The 15,486-nt window shown below is 34.1% G+C and overlaps 1 protein-coding gene across 1 annotated transcript in view; it reads left to right on the top strand.

Moving 5' to 3' along the window:
* SEMA3A (semaphorin 3A) overlaps positions 1-15,486 on the top strand; it is a 255,164-nt gene that overhangs the window by 96,942 nt on the left and 142,736 nt on the right. The window contains exon 4 of the mRNA XM_005899613.2: positions 410-529. Coding sequence (XP_005899675.2) covers positions 410-529 — 120 coding nt within the window. The remainder of the gene's footprint in view (positions 1-409; positions 530-15,486) is intronic.

Genomic DNA, 15,486 nt, shown 5'->3' with positions numbered 1-15,486 from the left:
TTTCCAAATTTAAAGCTGACTTTTGCAAATAAATTTTCATCATTATTACGATTTAACTAATTGACTAAAAAATTTTCTGTTTCCTTCATTTCCAGAAAAGTCACCTATTATAATTGGTCATCTATAACTTTATTCCACTTTTTAATAAATAAATTATAGTTTTAATAAAAACATTAAAGGGAATATTATTTTTTACCCCCCAAAATAAGAACTTCTTTGTTTCATGTAACAATGAGAGCAAACCCCATCTGTGTCTCATGTAGTAATGTGAACAAACAATAGAATAATAAGCTATAAAAACTAAGGTGAAAGGACACAAAAGAAATCTGCTCAAACATGCCTAGCACACTAAAGGATACCTCAGCCATGCTCACTGCTAGAACTCACTGGTTTTCCTTTTGTTTTACAGAAAGAATGTGCTAATTTCATCAAGGTGCTTAAGGCTTATAATCAGACTCATTTGTATGCCTGTGGAACGGGGGCTTTTCATCCAGTTTGCACCTACATTGAAATTGGACATCATCCTGAGGTAAAGCTCGCTTTTTAAAAATGGTGTTTGTCCATGACCCCTTCCTTTTCAAATACTTTATTACTACTTTCCTCACTTCATTGAAGAAATTAGTTTGCTGTTAGATAGCTCCTACTTGGGATTCAGATGTTATTATTAATTTTAATCTGTGAATGCAAAAAGAATTGAGACCATCACTCAACAATAACTGAAACAGGGAGAAGGAAGGAAGAAAGCATTTGCTTTTCCTCTCTATTACAGAGTCCAATCCATTTTGCATGTGCAGCAGATGTCAGCAGGCTGAATGTGTACTGTTTTCTCCTTCATTTGTATATTGCCAGCTTTCCCCACCATTTCCCTCCTCAGCCAGAAGTGTCTGCCACCACAGTTGTTTTCTTCTGCCCAGGGATTAAGAAAGGATGCCATACATGTGCTCAATGCTCTGATCATATGTTTGACCTAAATTGCTCACAGTTGTGTTCTTGCTTAGCTAGGCTTTATATTTATATTTTGGACTATAATTTTGTCAGGATAAAAAAGATAAAAAATGTTTATTTGTCTCTTGCTCCTAAAAGATGTTTTAGTGAGAAAATTAAGTTGGGTAAATTTAAGCAAAACTTGAAATTAGGGATGTATTTAAAGGAAAAGTTTCTAGTTTGAAAGCAATTCCATGGGTTGGATTTATCAATAGCATTTAATTATAAGCCCTTTATAATTTTTGGCACAAAATCCTATGAAAAACAAAAGTGTTCATGTGGTGAAAAAATCTTGTGAAAGGATTTTCTTCCAATTGGAACCCAGAATTACTCATCAGATAAAAGGTTTGTTCCCAGAATGTTTCTGGAATCCTAAATGTTAAATATAATTTACATGTTAGCCACTTCTTTATAACTTTAAATCTTTTCTCTATATTTTCTTATGGAATCCAAAAGTGATACAAATATGATCTTACAACCCAAACACTGAATAATCGAAACATTTTTGTGTTGTACCTTCTTTGTATAAGAAGACACCTTTGAGGCTATGTGGTTTCTAGACTAAACATGATTATTATGACTTTCCTGATGATCCTGGGAAGATTAAAACCCTTTCCCAAGTTCTCACGAGTTTAGACATTTGCCCTCATAAACCTCTTCCCCCAGTGCATCCTCCTCCTTTTTTCTTTACCAGCTCGAATTCTGTACCTGATGACATACCCAGGAGTTTTAAGTAAATTAAATTAAGGAAAGGCAGTTCTACTTAAGTTACTTGTTTTTTATTGATGAAATTAGGAATAATTTCTTGCATACAGTCCTGCAGGTTTTGCATAATTAACTTTTTAGCAACTTCTGGATAAATCTTTCCTTCTTCACCTGCTTCTAGGCTATTTTCAATAGTCAGGCACCCTAAAACTTGGGTCCCACTTTTATGTTTATTGGAGATATCTCTGGAGAACATTCTGCATATTGTCTTGGACTTTTCACATCTGTCTGGCATCATACTATATGGGACAGTGGGACCCGGAGAGCTGAGCTCCAAACACAGGGTTAGTGGAAAATAGGTGGGCTTTAGGGTCATTTCTGGCTTCTAATCATGTTCTACAACTTACTGTCTGTGGAGTCCAGGAAAATTGCTTAACCTCTCAGATTCTGTCTCATAATATGTAAAAACAAAGCAAACCTCTATGACCCTCGTGTCCTTATATTTAAGTGAGAAATCAACTTACTATCTCCAACTGTCTCCCAATTCTCTAACCACGGCATGGCCCACTGACATTTTTTTGCTATAGAAACTCAAGGAGTTGTAATCCCTTCATTATTAAACTCATGTCCTCTAGCCTTTCACTGGAGAGCTTTTGTCCAACCTTAGTTCAGTACTTGATACTTAATCTGCAGTAAGCTACTAATTTCCTTTGTGTCTTTGTTTCTAGTCTAGAAAGTGGTGATAAGAATGGTCTCTACCTCATGCAGTTATAAGAGTTTGACGTTGCTTAATGGGTAGTAGGTTCTTAAAAAAATGCAGATTGTAATTTTTTAAATATGAATGTGTATCACAGGATGAAAGCCATTGCAGCTTTTATGGTAATAACTGTCACTTTGCTATTAAATGTACCTCATTCATCAGAGTTTATAAGTTACTGCACTGGGCTCTCATTCTTGCCAGGTCGTTTTGTACTTAGCTTAATTCCTCTACTTTTAATTTTGAAGCTTAGATGATCTTGATGGCCATTTAAATTAAAATATCACATATGGTTTCTGTATTTTTACAATTTTCCCCAAATATAAATTTTTCTTTTTCTTTCTGAAGTTGTTCTTTAGCAGATTTCCCTCTTTCTCAACTCATCAACTACTCATTGCTGGTTTAAGAGTGGATGGGAGGATGCAGAGGTACAGGAGCCAGGCCATTTACCCAGCAAAATGGAGGAGGCCTTTTCCTCCACTGAAATAAATAAATAAAGCTTCCCATCCAATCACCTTATGGTAGGATATTGATGAAAAAGTGTTTTATTGAAATTCTAAAACTCAGAACCTTTGAGAAAAGTCCTCCCTCAGAAGCTCAGTGGTCTTGAATTGCATGCCAACTGTGTTATGAGGAGATGCTGTTCCAGACTATTTAGGGGTCAGAGGGAAGATGATTATGCAATTATCTGGGGGAATTGGGAGCGGTCTAGACAGTCAATCTAGGAAATTCTGGAAAAGATATTATCAAGATGGCTTGTCTAGACAACATAAAATTCAATTTTCAATCCTAAACTGCCTTAAAAGAGAATCTGCTTTAAATTGATCTCTATTGGTACTTAAAATACTACACTTGTATTTAAACAGTTATACTGTTTTTGAATTTGAGACAGTGAGACAATATGTGTTTCATGAAGTTAGGAGAGTCATGATGATAATGGAAGGATTGGCAGAATAAGAAATAAAATAGCAAGCAGGACTGAGGCCAGGCTTGTTGAATTAGAGTTCATAAGATCTCCTGAAGTTTGAATTTAGTAACTTTTATTTACAGGGATGGGCTTTCAGACAGAACTAAGACAAACCTTTTCCTATATTCTGGTTGAAAAAGTAACATGTATACGCTGCTGTTTCCTGTCCTCATTACATAAAACAATGAAATAGTTTCTTTTTTAAAGTACTGTCCAGACTTTACATATTATAAATAATTTTATGACACAAAAAAAGACATTTTGCTTTTATCATGACTTCATGGAGTTTTTAACATGCAGTTTTTTCTTTGCAGTGTCTTTAAAATAACTGTCTTGTATTGAGTCCCAAAGATTGTTAAAATCCATTGTTAGAAATTATAGATTTAACCCTTTCAAGATGGCTGGATGCCACAGAAATAAAGATATCACTTTTGAAACAAAGCAAAGCTACCTTCATCATTTAATAGCTTCAGATCTAATATGAAGAAATTAAAAACTCCTTTTAAATAATAATAAGCAGTTTGCAAAGAAATCCTTGTTCAGTCTTCTGATTGTGAATAATCTTACTTTACTCTTCCTGCATTTTAATAGCAATATTTAAACTCCTGAATACTATATCTGAAATCTCCTCTTGCTGTATAGTGAATGCCTTATGACCATACAGATATGTCATTGATTGCTGTATTAAGCAGATTTTGTGTTTCCTGTAGTGCAGTTGGGAATTGGTAGACCTATTAATTAACTCCAGTTCTGTAAGATATGTGTCAGTCAATTCTTGGTTATCCTCCAATAGTACTTGACCCTGAAGATAACTGCCTATGAAGTCACATGCTTCATACACATGTGTGTGTTTATTATAAAAATTCATGCAGAGTTCGCAAGAGGAATGATTCAGATGTACAGATGATTTTTGAGTTTAAGCTCTCAATATCATGCCATTCAAATGAAAAGTGTAAGCCCTCCTTACGCAACAGGATATTCCCCAAAGACATTTATTATATGGTATTTCCCTCTCAAATTTACATTTGTTAATAAAAAATGTATGAATTTAGGAGGGGCATAGCCGAAGAAGTCTCTGGTTGTTTTCTCAAATTCCAAAACGGCCTCCTCTGTGTACTGGGAGGAAATCTAAAGAAAGATGAACCCAGATGAGAGCTGGAAAATATTAACTCTATAAATACTCTCATAATGCCATGATCTCAATTTATGATAGAACCAAAGGGACATTAAGAAATGCAGTAAAGCTTAATGGCTATCTCTAAGGTCATTTCTACGATGACAACTAATATATCAAGATATAAAATAAAATGTTTTGTCTGTTTTTTCTCTTCCACCAAGAATAAGAGTTTGCTTCTATGTAAAACTTTGAATCAAATGCTCTTTATAACAGTCTCCAGGGCCAAAATTCTACTTAAGTGGTACCTGGAGCTCAGTTGACTAATTTATACATCTAATTAACTTTTTCTAATTGAGTTATCTCTCTCAAATTATTTTGTCATTGAGTCCAATAGAATAAAATTTTATTTCTTGTACTGTAGAAAGAGTACAAGAAGAGATGCCCAAGTTAAGAAATTTAGATATCTTGGTAAAACAATGAGGCATTCTTTTAGGGTGGTTGTATCTTTCCATCCTTCTTAGATCATGCGTTGGAGTCTGACTTTTCCCACTTACGTTAGCAGAATAACATAAATTAGTAGGTTAGTAGACTAACAGAAGTCAGGATTCTTGGTGATTTCTTCTCGGCTTCATTATTTCCACCAGAGGCAGTGCATCCCTCATTTGCACTGCGAACCTGAGCCAAATGTGGTTGGAGTAAGACCATTATGGTTTCTAGGGTTTTTTTTTTTTTCCCCCTAATCTTTCAATAGTTGAATTGTGTTGGACAGGAAACCATACAAATTACAATGCTGAATAAACAGTACCACCATTTATATTGCAAATTAAATTTTAAAATGCTCTGCTGTTTGTATTTGAGGAAAAAAAATCACAGTTCATAAATTCTGTGACTTTAGCAATTCACCAGTGTATTTTCTATGAGCTATTAACATTCTAAACTCTAGATATTATCAAGAAGTCTGTTTCTCAAAATTAAAAGAACTAGTGGCCAAGTGAGGTAGTAGGAAGACCTAAATTATTAGAAACAAGTTTAGGGGAAAAAAAAAAGGTAAAAGAGAGAAAGAGAACCGAAAACCCAAAGCAACATCCCCTTTACTGTATTTAAAATGTTTCAAATGACCATTTTATATTTTGACTTGTTTGCTCTAAATATTTGATATGAAAACACCATAGTTAATGAGATAAATACACTTTTACTCTCTATACTTATTTGGTTTAATGGTGAAGTGTTTGGGTTTCTTTTCTTTCCCCCTACACGGTATTTTGTCACCTGTTATTCCTAAAAACAATGACAGAAAAAATAGAAATGTTAACATTCAGTTCTTAACTTGCTGGGTATTTCATTCCATGTTTTGTCAGATCTAGTTCACATAGTACCAGAAAAATAATTTGGACAAAATTAAAAAGTTTTCTTAAGGCCATATTGGTGCATGATGTCATTATCAATTACTTATTAAAAGACTTTATTATCTGTAGTACTCAATTCCTAAATGCATCTTTATTCACAGTCAACCCAGACATGAGGACTAAAAGATAAGCAGTACTTTAACCAATGTATTTTTTCTTTTCCTCATGAACTACGAATGCTGGTTTGGAACAAAGACCTTTGATTTCCTGGAGCTAATTTGTCACTGATAATGTGAACTCCAACTTAATTCTCTTCTACTGTACCCTCTTGACTGGTTGCTTTGCACTCATTCCATATATAATGTATTTTGAGAGGAGATTTCTGTTCATAAAAACTGTTGTTATCAATATTATATTTTTCCCAAAACAAACAAACAAAAAATAGAGTGGTGCGAAGCCCCAGCACCTGCTCACCTGTTTAGGCTGTTTTCCTCTCCTTCCTCTTCAGGACCTTTTCTTTACCCTTGGACTCACATTCTGTTTTTCCTCGTTTATCTCTTTGTCTTCTTGCCTAAAGTACTTCATTTGGAACCAAAGGTTAAGGTTGTGAAAATACAACTTGGATATATGTGTGAGAAGGAAGGTATTAGTTTCATATATTTGAAACTTTGGAAACACAGCAAAAATAATTTAAACTGAATTTCCACAAATCAGAATACATTCACCTCCTCTTGGTGTGTGTTCCAAATAGCCCTCAGCAAGTTATCTTGTAGATTTGTTTTAAATCATAATGGTTCACTTTGATGATAACCTGAGGAAAATTATATAAGTCCATTCTAAACTAGTTGGATAACTACCTCATAATCATGTAAAATCTTAAGATTTTAGTGCCCTTGTTCGCTTAAGGCTTATAAACATGTGAGTGCCAAGGATATACCTGTAATATCTTGGGCTAAAGAGAAGGAAACAAGAGTTGACTTGATAGGCAAACACTGTCTTCCTGCCAAGTGAAGGCCAAGGGGAGGTCAGAATGGGCCGTATGAAAGATCTTGCTGTGCTTCAGAGGAAAGTAAATTACCCCAGAGCACAAAGGAGAGTTCTGACTGTAACTCCTGGTCACTAGAATCACCTTCATAGTGTAAGAAGGTATTTACTTTTCAAGATTTACAAAGATATTGTTGTCACATTGTTTGCTAATGCTGATTTCAATTGTATTTGTTCTCTAGTCAGTACTTAATTTTAACCATGAAGAACCTATACTTAGCTTTAGAATCTTATAAATGTAGTTACTATTAGAAAATATACAATGTAAGGTAACCGGAAGCCCACTAAGGAGCTACCTTTTAAGCAGACAGTGTCCCGTGTTCCCTGTGTTCACATCTGAGGACAGTCCCCTTGCTCTAGTGTGTTGACTTCTCTTCTAGGCTCCTTGTGGTTCTCAGTTGCTCCAGTCTTTCTACATGCGGTCTGTTTGGAAGTTGGAGGATCTGGGGAAATAGAAATAGCAAAGACTGATGCTGAGAATCAGTGTGAAGTAATATGAATAGCATTGAGGTGAAAAGGAAAGGTATAATGAGAAAACCAGAAGTTTTGGTATAAAAAGTTATATTAAATAGATTTGAGAGAATCAGTTCAGTTCAGTGGCTCAGTCATGTCCGACTCTTTGCGACCCCATGAACCGCAGCACGCCAGGCCTCCCTGTCCATCACCAGCTCCTGGAGTTCACCCAAACTCATGTCCATTGAGTCGGTGATGCCATCCAGCCGTCTCATCCTCTGTCGTCCCCTTCTCCTCCTGCCCCCAATCCCTCCCAGCATCAGAGTCTTTTCCAATAAGTCAGCTCTTAGCATGAGGTGGCCAAAGTATTGGAGTTTCAGCTTTAGCATCAGTCCTTCCAAAGAACACCCAGGACTGCTCTCCTTTAGAATGGACTGGTTGGATCTCCTTGCTGTCCAAGAAACTCTCAAGAGTCTTCTCCAACACCACATTTTAAAAGCATGAATTCTTCGGCGCTCAGCTTTCTTCACAATCCAACTTTCACATCCGTACATGACCACCAGAAAAACCATAGCCTTGACTAGATGGACCTTTGTTGGCAATACTAGAAGATAATAGAGGTTTAGCATTTATAATCTAGGGTTCTTCAGATTTGTAGCTACAATTCTGTTCTGCTGCTACAATCAATGCCTTTGTATTATTGGAAGCAATTTGTATTCCAAAGCAATTTATAGTCATTAAGATAAAATTGACATTAATAAAAACATAGGAAACATTTTTCCTAAGTAAGGTTCTAATAATAATGGTGAGGAATATAAAGATGAACATCTGCCCCCAAAGACTGAACACATACATAGATATATAACTTCAACATTGGTGAAAACATGAGCAATGATAATGATAATCCCAACTACTAGTATTTACTAGCAATAATTATGCTCTGTAATGGCAGCATTGAGTATGTTACCTTAGTCTTCACAAAATCTGATGAAATACGTACTCTTCACATCCTCATTTTATTGATGAGAAAATTAAGGTTTCCATGGGTGTTTTGTAATGGGCCTGAAGCAATCATGCTATTCAGTGCTTTATGTCTGAGTCAAGAATCTGCTCCTTTAAAAGAAAGTACCGGTTGGTGCAGGGGGAGAGGAGGATTAAAATCATTAATTCTTATTTAAATTATTAAAGACTTTGTCATGTATTTATATTTTATATTTCAGAACTTCTTAATGTATGCCTAGTCTGAACAAAGTGATAACTGTAATTAAGGAATAGCTTGATGAAGTGAACAGAAGCCATCATGTTTAAGCTGGGCTTTGAAAACGGGATCAAATACTGATGGATGTGGAGGACCCTTTAGTAAGACTAGAAGGATAGAATAGAAGGACAGAGACATGAAAGGCGTTGGTAAGTGGCACATATCAGTGTGCATAGAGTACAGTGATTTTCAAAAGGAGCTGGAAAATTAGAATCAAATTGATTTTGGAAATCTAGTCAAGAGCTATAAAAAGCCATAGAAGGTTACTACTAGTATTGCTATGGTTGGTTCTGAAACATATTTTTAGTATCAGTGTGTGCATGGTAGGGGATGGACATATAGGAATATCCATTTTGAGACTTTGGCAAAAGTTCAGAAATGTCACATAATGAGAACTTGGACTGATACTGAGGAAAAAGATACTGAGTAATGTTTAAAATTCTCACAACAAACAATAATAAAATAGCATCTAAATATCATAAATCATGATGTATATTGACATGATGATACTCTTTAAACTCTCCAGTGAAAAAATGGTTTCCCAGTTCTTTTGTGACAATTAGATAAAACATGCTTTATAGCATATTGTGGCTTACTTCGCTGCTGAGTCTACAAATAAGCTGACTTTATGTTGTGCATAAAACATTAAGCTACCATATGCAAAGTTATGTGAATTTCTCACCCATGGCGTATAACAAAAACATGGTTTCTCCACACTTGTAAATCCAGAGAATGCTATTTTGTGTAATGCATCTGTGAAAGTAATTCAAACACACTTTGTTTTAAAAAAAAATAACAAAAAGAAACAAGATGCATTGTACTTAGAAATAGCTATTTTTAAATGAAAACCATGCTTTAATTTTAATTTCATTATTATATTTTAGCTTATACTGATTTTGTGAGATTTTTGTGAGACTAGTATATCCAGTTTATCCCTTGTTTTTCTGCCCAGTTTTCCTCCTGCTATAACTACTCTCTGTGGTTTTTAAATTAATTTTATTACTACTAATGGCTGTCATTGCTGGCATATTTGATGGTTTTATGAATATTATAGCATTTTATATTCATTACCCAGTGATTGAAATGCTATCTGCACTTTTCACTTTCGGAAACTAAGTCTCAGAAAAATTCAGCAGCCTCCCTATCATCATACAGCTAGTCAGTTTGTCGTCATGACTTTTCTAGTGACGTCAATATTATGTCTCATACTGTACTGATGTTGTACTATCCCCACTGGTAGGATGCTATCCTATGTGTGTTTTTTTAATTATACATATTTTTGGTGTAGTAAGAATGCTTAACATAAATCTACTCTTTTAACAACTTTATAAGTGCATGATTCACTATTGTTAACTACAGGCACCATGCTGTGCAGCTGCTCTCTAGGACTTACCCATCTTGTGTAACTGAAACTTTATACCCATTGAGCAGCAACTCCCCATTTTTCTACCTGCAGCCCCTGACAACCACTGCTCTATTCTCTCATTCTATTCTCTCAATCTATGAGTTTAACTGTTTTAAATATCTCACATAACTAAAATCATGCAGCATTTGCCCTTCTGCTCCTGGCTTATTTTACCTAGCATAATATCCTTTAGACACTGTTAATTCCCTCTCTATGTAATAAAGGTGTTGAGCAAAAATAAAACGTGCCTGTGGTACTTCCACTTAGACACACAAAAGAATGCTAATATGTTTTACACTCAGTCATGTCTGACTCTCTGCAACCCCATGGACTGTAGCCCAACAGGCTTCTCTGTCCATGGGCTTCTCCAGGCAAGAATATTGGAGTAGGTTGCCATTTCCTTCTCCAGGGGATCTTCCCGACCCAGGGATTGACTACAATCAGAGAGAGTTGTAATTTTTTTTTTTAATGCAAAAGGAAAAATCAGATTCTGTAGCATTAATAGACATATAATTGAGATAGATTTCTTAAAATATTTTAAAAATTAATGAGTTTCCCACTTCTTATTCAAAGTAAGTTTAGCAATGAAATGTATCTTACTATTTCTTGGTATTTTGATCATGTCATAATTCAAGAACACAAAGTCTGGATATTATTTTATGTAGAATTTTAGATTCTCTAATAAACAGAAAATATGTAATTTTATATGTCACACAGACTATCAAATAACAGAAAATTGACATTGTCTTTATTTCATTTTCCTTAATGTAAATGGGCCTTATCAAGCTATCTCTGCTGATGAAAGTATTAGCATATCTGAAAGCAGAAATAATTTTACTCAAAATTAATTTTGTACTTATGAATCTTTAGAATTTCCAGCTAGAACAAATGTATCTTGATAAATATATATTCACGTGAATAGACATTTTTTAATCACTGCCTCAGAAATTGAATTGTGTAGGCTTTCATCTTCCACTTAATACTGTTATTTCTATTTTTGCCTATTTTACTCATATATTTCAGTAATTTAAATCCATTTCTATATAAATGATAGAAAATTTGATATTAATGCCTGAATACAGCTTGAGATTTGTATATTTATATGTCGGAAATCAATCCGCATGGAACAACTACTTTCCATTTTATTTTATTTTTATTTTCCAGTCTGCTGTTTTAATTTGATTGTGCATCTCTGGCCACTGAAAGCAATCTCAGGAATTGCTGAGCGGTTAAAAAGGGAGTCTAATGGGATCTAAAAATCAATTCACAGGTCTGTCACTGATTCATTGTGTGACTTTTGCTGCCACTGAAATTACATTAAACTGGTCTCCTCAACAATTTTATACATCAGAATTTCTCTTATAATAAATAAATACCTATCGAATATGCCTTATGGATATATACTTTAAAAAGTAGCTTGATGATTAAGAACTTCAAGACTAGCTTCTATTTTAAGTTACCTCACTTGAGATTATCACAAAGCTTTATACAGAGGCTGAAAGTCTGGATCTTTCTAATGTTGCAAATGGGGTTTTGTATACACGCCAGAGTTCAAGCTCCTCTTAAGTGCTTTTATCCTGGCAAACTTTTCTTCTTTTGATTTATATTTTGTTGGCATTTAATAGCTGTCTTACCTCATATTTAAATTACTCAACCTGGAAAGGATGGATGTTTAGTATCCCACATCGACTTGCCCTTTGCTGGCCTAAATCTTGGACGCAAATGGAAGATTTGTAGGAAGGGAAACCTATTCTTTGTATTATATCATGCTAGAGAGCAGACCTAGCTACTACCTTGACACTGTCAAATTTTTGCAAATTTTTCCTAACAGTTTGGAATTTTTAAAATCATGACTATGATTGCACAATCTCTTAGACACATGTAATTTTTTTCTAGAATAAAATGCAATGACTTATCTGAGAGAGGAATAGGAAAATATCATGCCATTGATAAGCAAAATATTTCCATTTTAACAATGTAAATACCCATAAAGATAGAAGTGAACTAACATCCCTTTGTTCATAAAATGCATAAGGCAGTCAGTTGTTTTCAGTCTCTTGATTAAAATCAACTTCAGGGGAAATGATATGACAAAACCAAATGATGTGTTTGCCACAGGGAGGACAAAAAAATTTAATCCATTCACTTTTCTACCTTATACTAAAAAAAGTCTGAAAAATGTAATAAGCTTCTAAGAAATAAATGAAAAGTATTTTTCAACTATGTGACTAAGAAAAATATTTTGACCTGAAATTTTTACTACAAAATATTCAGTTGCAAAATTTGATATACACAAGACTACTGAAGCCTAGCAACATCCTAAGCACAAAGCTCAGCAATATCTGATATCTTACTTTTAAAAAATGATGTGTCCAGAGTTAAACTGTGATCACAATTTCCATAAATTTTTGCACAAAAGTGCTTGTTTATAATACTATAGCTTATAGTTACTGCATAACGCCTCTAATTCCTATCCTCCATTTCATAATATAGAAAATTTAAACTCAAATTTCTTAAATAGTATCTTCAAATCCTCTGGCTACTTTGTGGTTAAAAGTTGAACTTAAACTCAGCTCTCCTGACAGCTAATTAAGAGTTCTTTCCATTATACTATATGGCCTCATTCTCACTATCACACATGGAAAAGGACGTGAAAGGCACAATTTTTCATTTGTATCAAGTTATTTATATAAGTTTTTAAAAATAAAATGTATAAGTAATATTAAATAATTACTTTTGAAAAGTTCTTTTCTTGTACTTCCTCCATGCATTCATAGTCTGATTATAAACTATGTTGTCAGGGAAAAATTGTGTGATTTCTTTTACAAAAGTACTATTTCCTTTTCCAAAATAAGTCAATCGTCTCTTAAAAATAGATAAAACTTGAATATTGTTTCAATACTTTACACTATTTTCCTTTATTCTCATGAAACTAGCTAGATTAAAGATGATTTCTATTAGTTGCAGCAGTCAACACATATCAGATATTATCACCGAAAGTAACTGAAACATTAGGAAGGCAACCTGAACACTGTGAACATCAGAATCATACAGAATTTCACCCACACACCTCTGCATACAATGGACAAGAATGACTAAACTCTTTGATCTCTCTTGGATAACATGAAAGAGTAAAAGGGAAAAAAGCAACATCTGTTAGAAAAAGGGTTTAATGAACAGGGTGGGGACCCAGTTGAATGTTAACACAGAGCATGAGAAAAGAAAAAGAATGCAGGAACAAATTTATTTATAGTCATAGACCTCAACATGTCCTAAGAAAGTCTGATTTAGAAAAAGGATATTAAAATTATTACAATTTGATTTATATTTAAATTATTTATAATTCCTGCAGTGAGTTCTCTACAAATGTTTTCAACAGGAAAAATATATATGTATATATGCAGTATATATCTATATAACTTTTTGCATATTATATATATGTATGTGCTTATGTCCATAGTGATAGCAACATCTTAGACAAATAGTGAAGGTGTAATATAAGGAACATATGTCAGTTTAGATTGCCTGAATATATATTTGTAAATATAGATTTTAATCTACTTTCCATGTATCTTAGGGAAGCTGTGGGAAAAGTGATTGTTTTGAAATGGATCAGTTCTATATAGCGGTAGATATTGCCTGGGCATTGTCCATCATTCAGCTATTGCAAGTATCCAAAGCAAAAATATTTTATCTGTACTTTATACATTTGGGTAACTTTAAGGTTTTGTGAGTTTTTGTATCCTAAAGGGTGGTGATGGTGACTTTTCTTTTTTATTATTTGTATCATATCTATTGTAAGTATAGATTCTGCTGTCATATGATTTAGTCTTTTCTAGGACTCTGACCATTAACAATAGCTCTTCCCAGCTTTATGTCTGGTGGGTGACATCTACATATGTGACATTCTCTCCTAGGCACACCCATTATATATACGTAAGAATATTTGAAATATGAGTGGGTAAAAGAATGACTTTAGAGCCTGAAATTTGAAAAAATAATGACATAAGAGTATTAACCTTGAATTTGCCCTAGTTTCTTTAAAATAAAGTAAAAAGAAAACTGTTAAATATATACATATATAAGTTCAAGGATGCAAACCATGTTTGAGGTCAGAAAAAGTGAATCATGGTCAAAAATGGCAAGAAGCCATGATTTAAGATTAGTGAGAAAGTATTTAGGAAATACAAAAGGAAAGATATTTGCCTCTAAGATCATTCCTATATGTAATAGACTAAGTAGACTCTTCTGCTCGATGCCAGACAAGCTGTGTAAAGGTCACCCATAACCTCTGGTTCCATTTAATGGAATAATACTAACTCAGATCCTGCTCTGTCCTTACTGCTGACCAGCACCACTTGGCCTGACCAGTCAGGTTATCACATTGAAGCCAAAGCAGTCTTCTCTGAGAGCAAATGGTAGCCTGTCTCTTCTGTTTAAAGATATTGCTTTGCTTCCTTTTAACCTCAGCAACTAGGGAAGTCTACTTTTTGATCTCAGTCCTTCCTATCTTAGCATCCTTTTTTGGGCCACACTCCCCTTACTTTGTCCTGGCACCCTGGAGCTCCTTTTTCTTCTTCTGTTGCCTTTACATTCCCCATCTCTCTTCTTTTAGGCCTTCCATTTTTCTTTTCAGCATCTGCCTGTTTCTTGGATGGATCTTCCTTTGGATTTTTTTAAATTAATTTATTTTAATTGGAGGCTAATTACTTTACAATATTAGTAGTGGTTTTTGCCATACATTGGCATGAATCAGCCATGGGTGTACATGTGTTCCCCATCCTGAACCCCCCTCCCACCTCCCTCCCCATCCATCTCATCCCTCTGATCTCAATTCAATCATTACTTCCTTAGAGCAAGTTCCTTGTCTCCTCTTGTACTGTAGATTAATACTACTCTTGTGTGTACTCTCAAAGCAACATAGGTGAAAAGGCAGACAAATAAATAGATGCATATATTGTGATGAGTCTTATGATTAGAGAAATTTATCTGAAATAGAATATATATTTGCAAGAAGAATTCACATTATAAACTCTGAACTGTTAAGCATCATTTCTTCATATCTCAAGGGTTAATTATTCTTGTGTTTCTTCTGTGTAAAAAGCCACATCATGCAAATCAGAATGAGGACTTGAAATAAAGATTCCTTGAATAACACCAAGTATTCTCTTTTAATGGATGCTCCATATTTTAATATAATCCATTTTATAAATTTGATTTATATCCCCATTTTCATGTCAGGAATAATCCATATTGATTAACATAAAACTATGCTTAAATTTTAGCACTTCTGATTTTTTTTATGTTATTGTTGATATAATTGTTTTATCCCTCATATGCATATGGCCCTAAGTAGAGAACAGTAGAATTTTCATTATAACATTTGATCTACAATTGAAAGTTATTCTGCTCTCAAGGCCCTTATGTAGCAAGTCAGAAAAATAGTTGAA

The sequence above is a fragment of the Bos mutus genome, chromosome 4 (assembly GCF_027580195.1).
Source record: "Bos mutus isolate GX-2022 chromosome 4, NWIPB_WYAK_1.1, whole genome shotgun sequence".
NCBI lineage: Eukaryota > Metazoa > Chordata > Mammalia > Artiodactyla > Bovidae > Bos > Bos mutus.
This window is presented reverse-complemented; position numbering and strand designations above follow the sequence as displayed.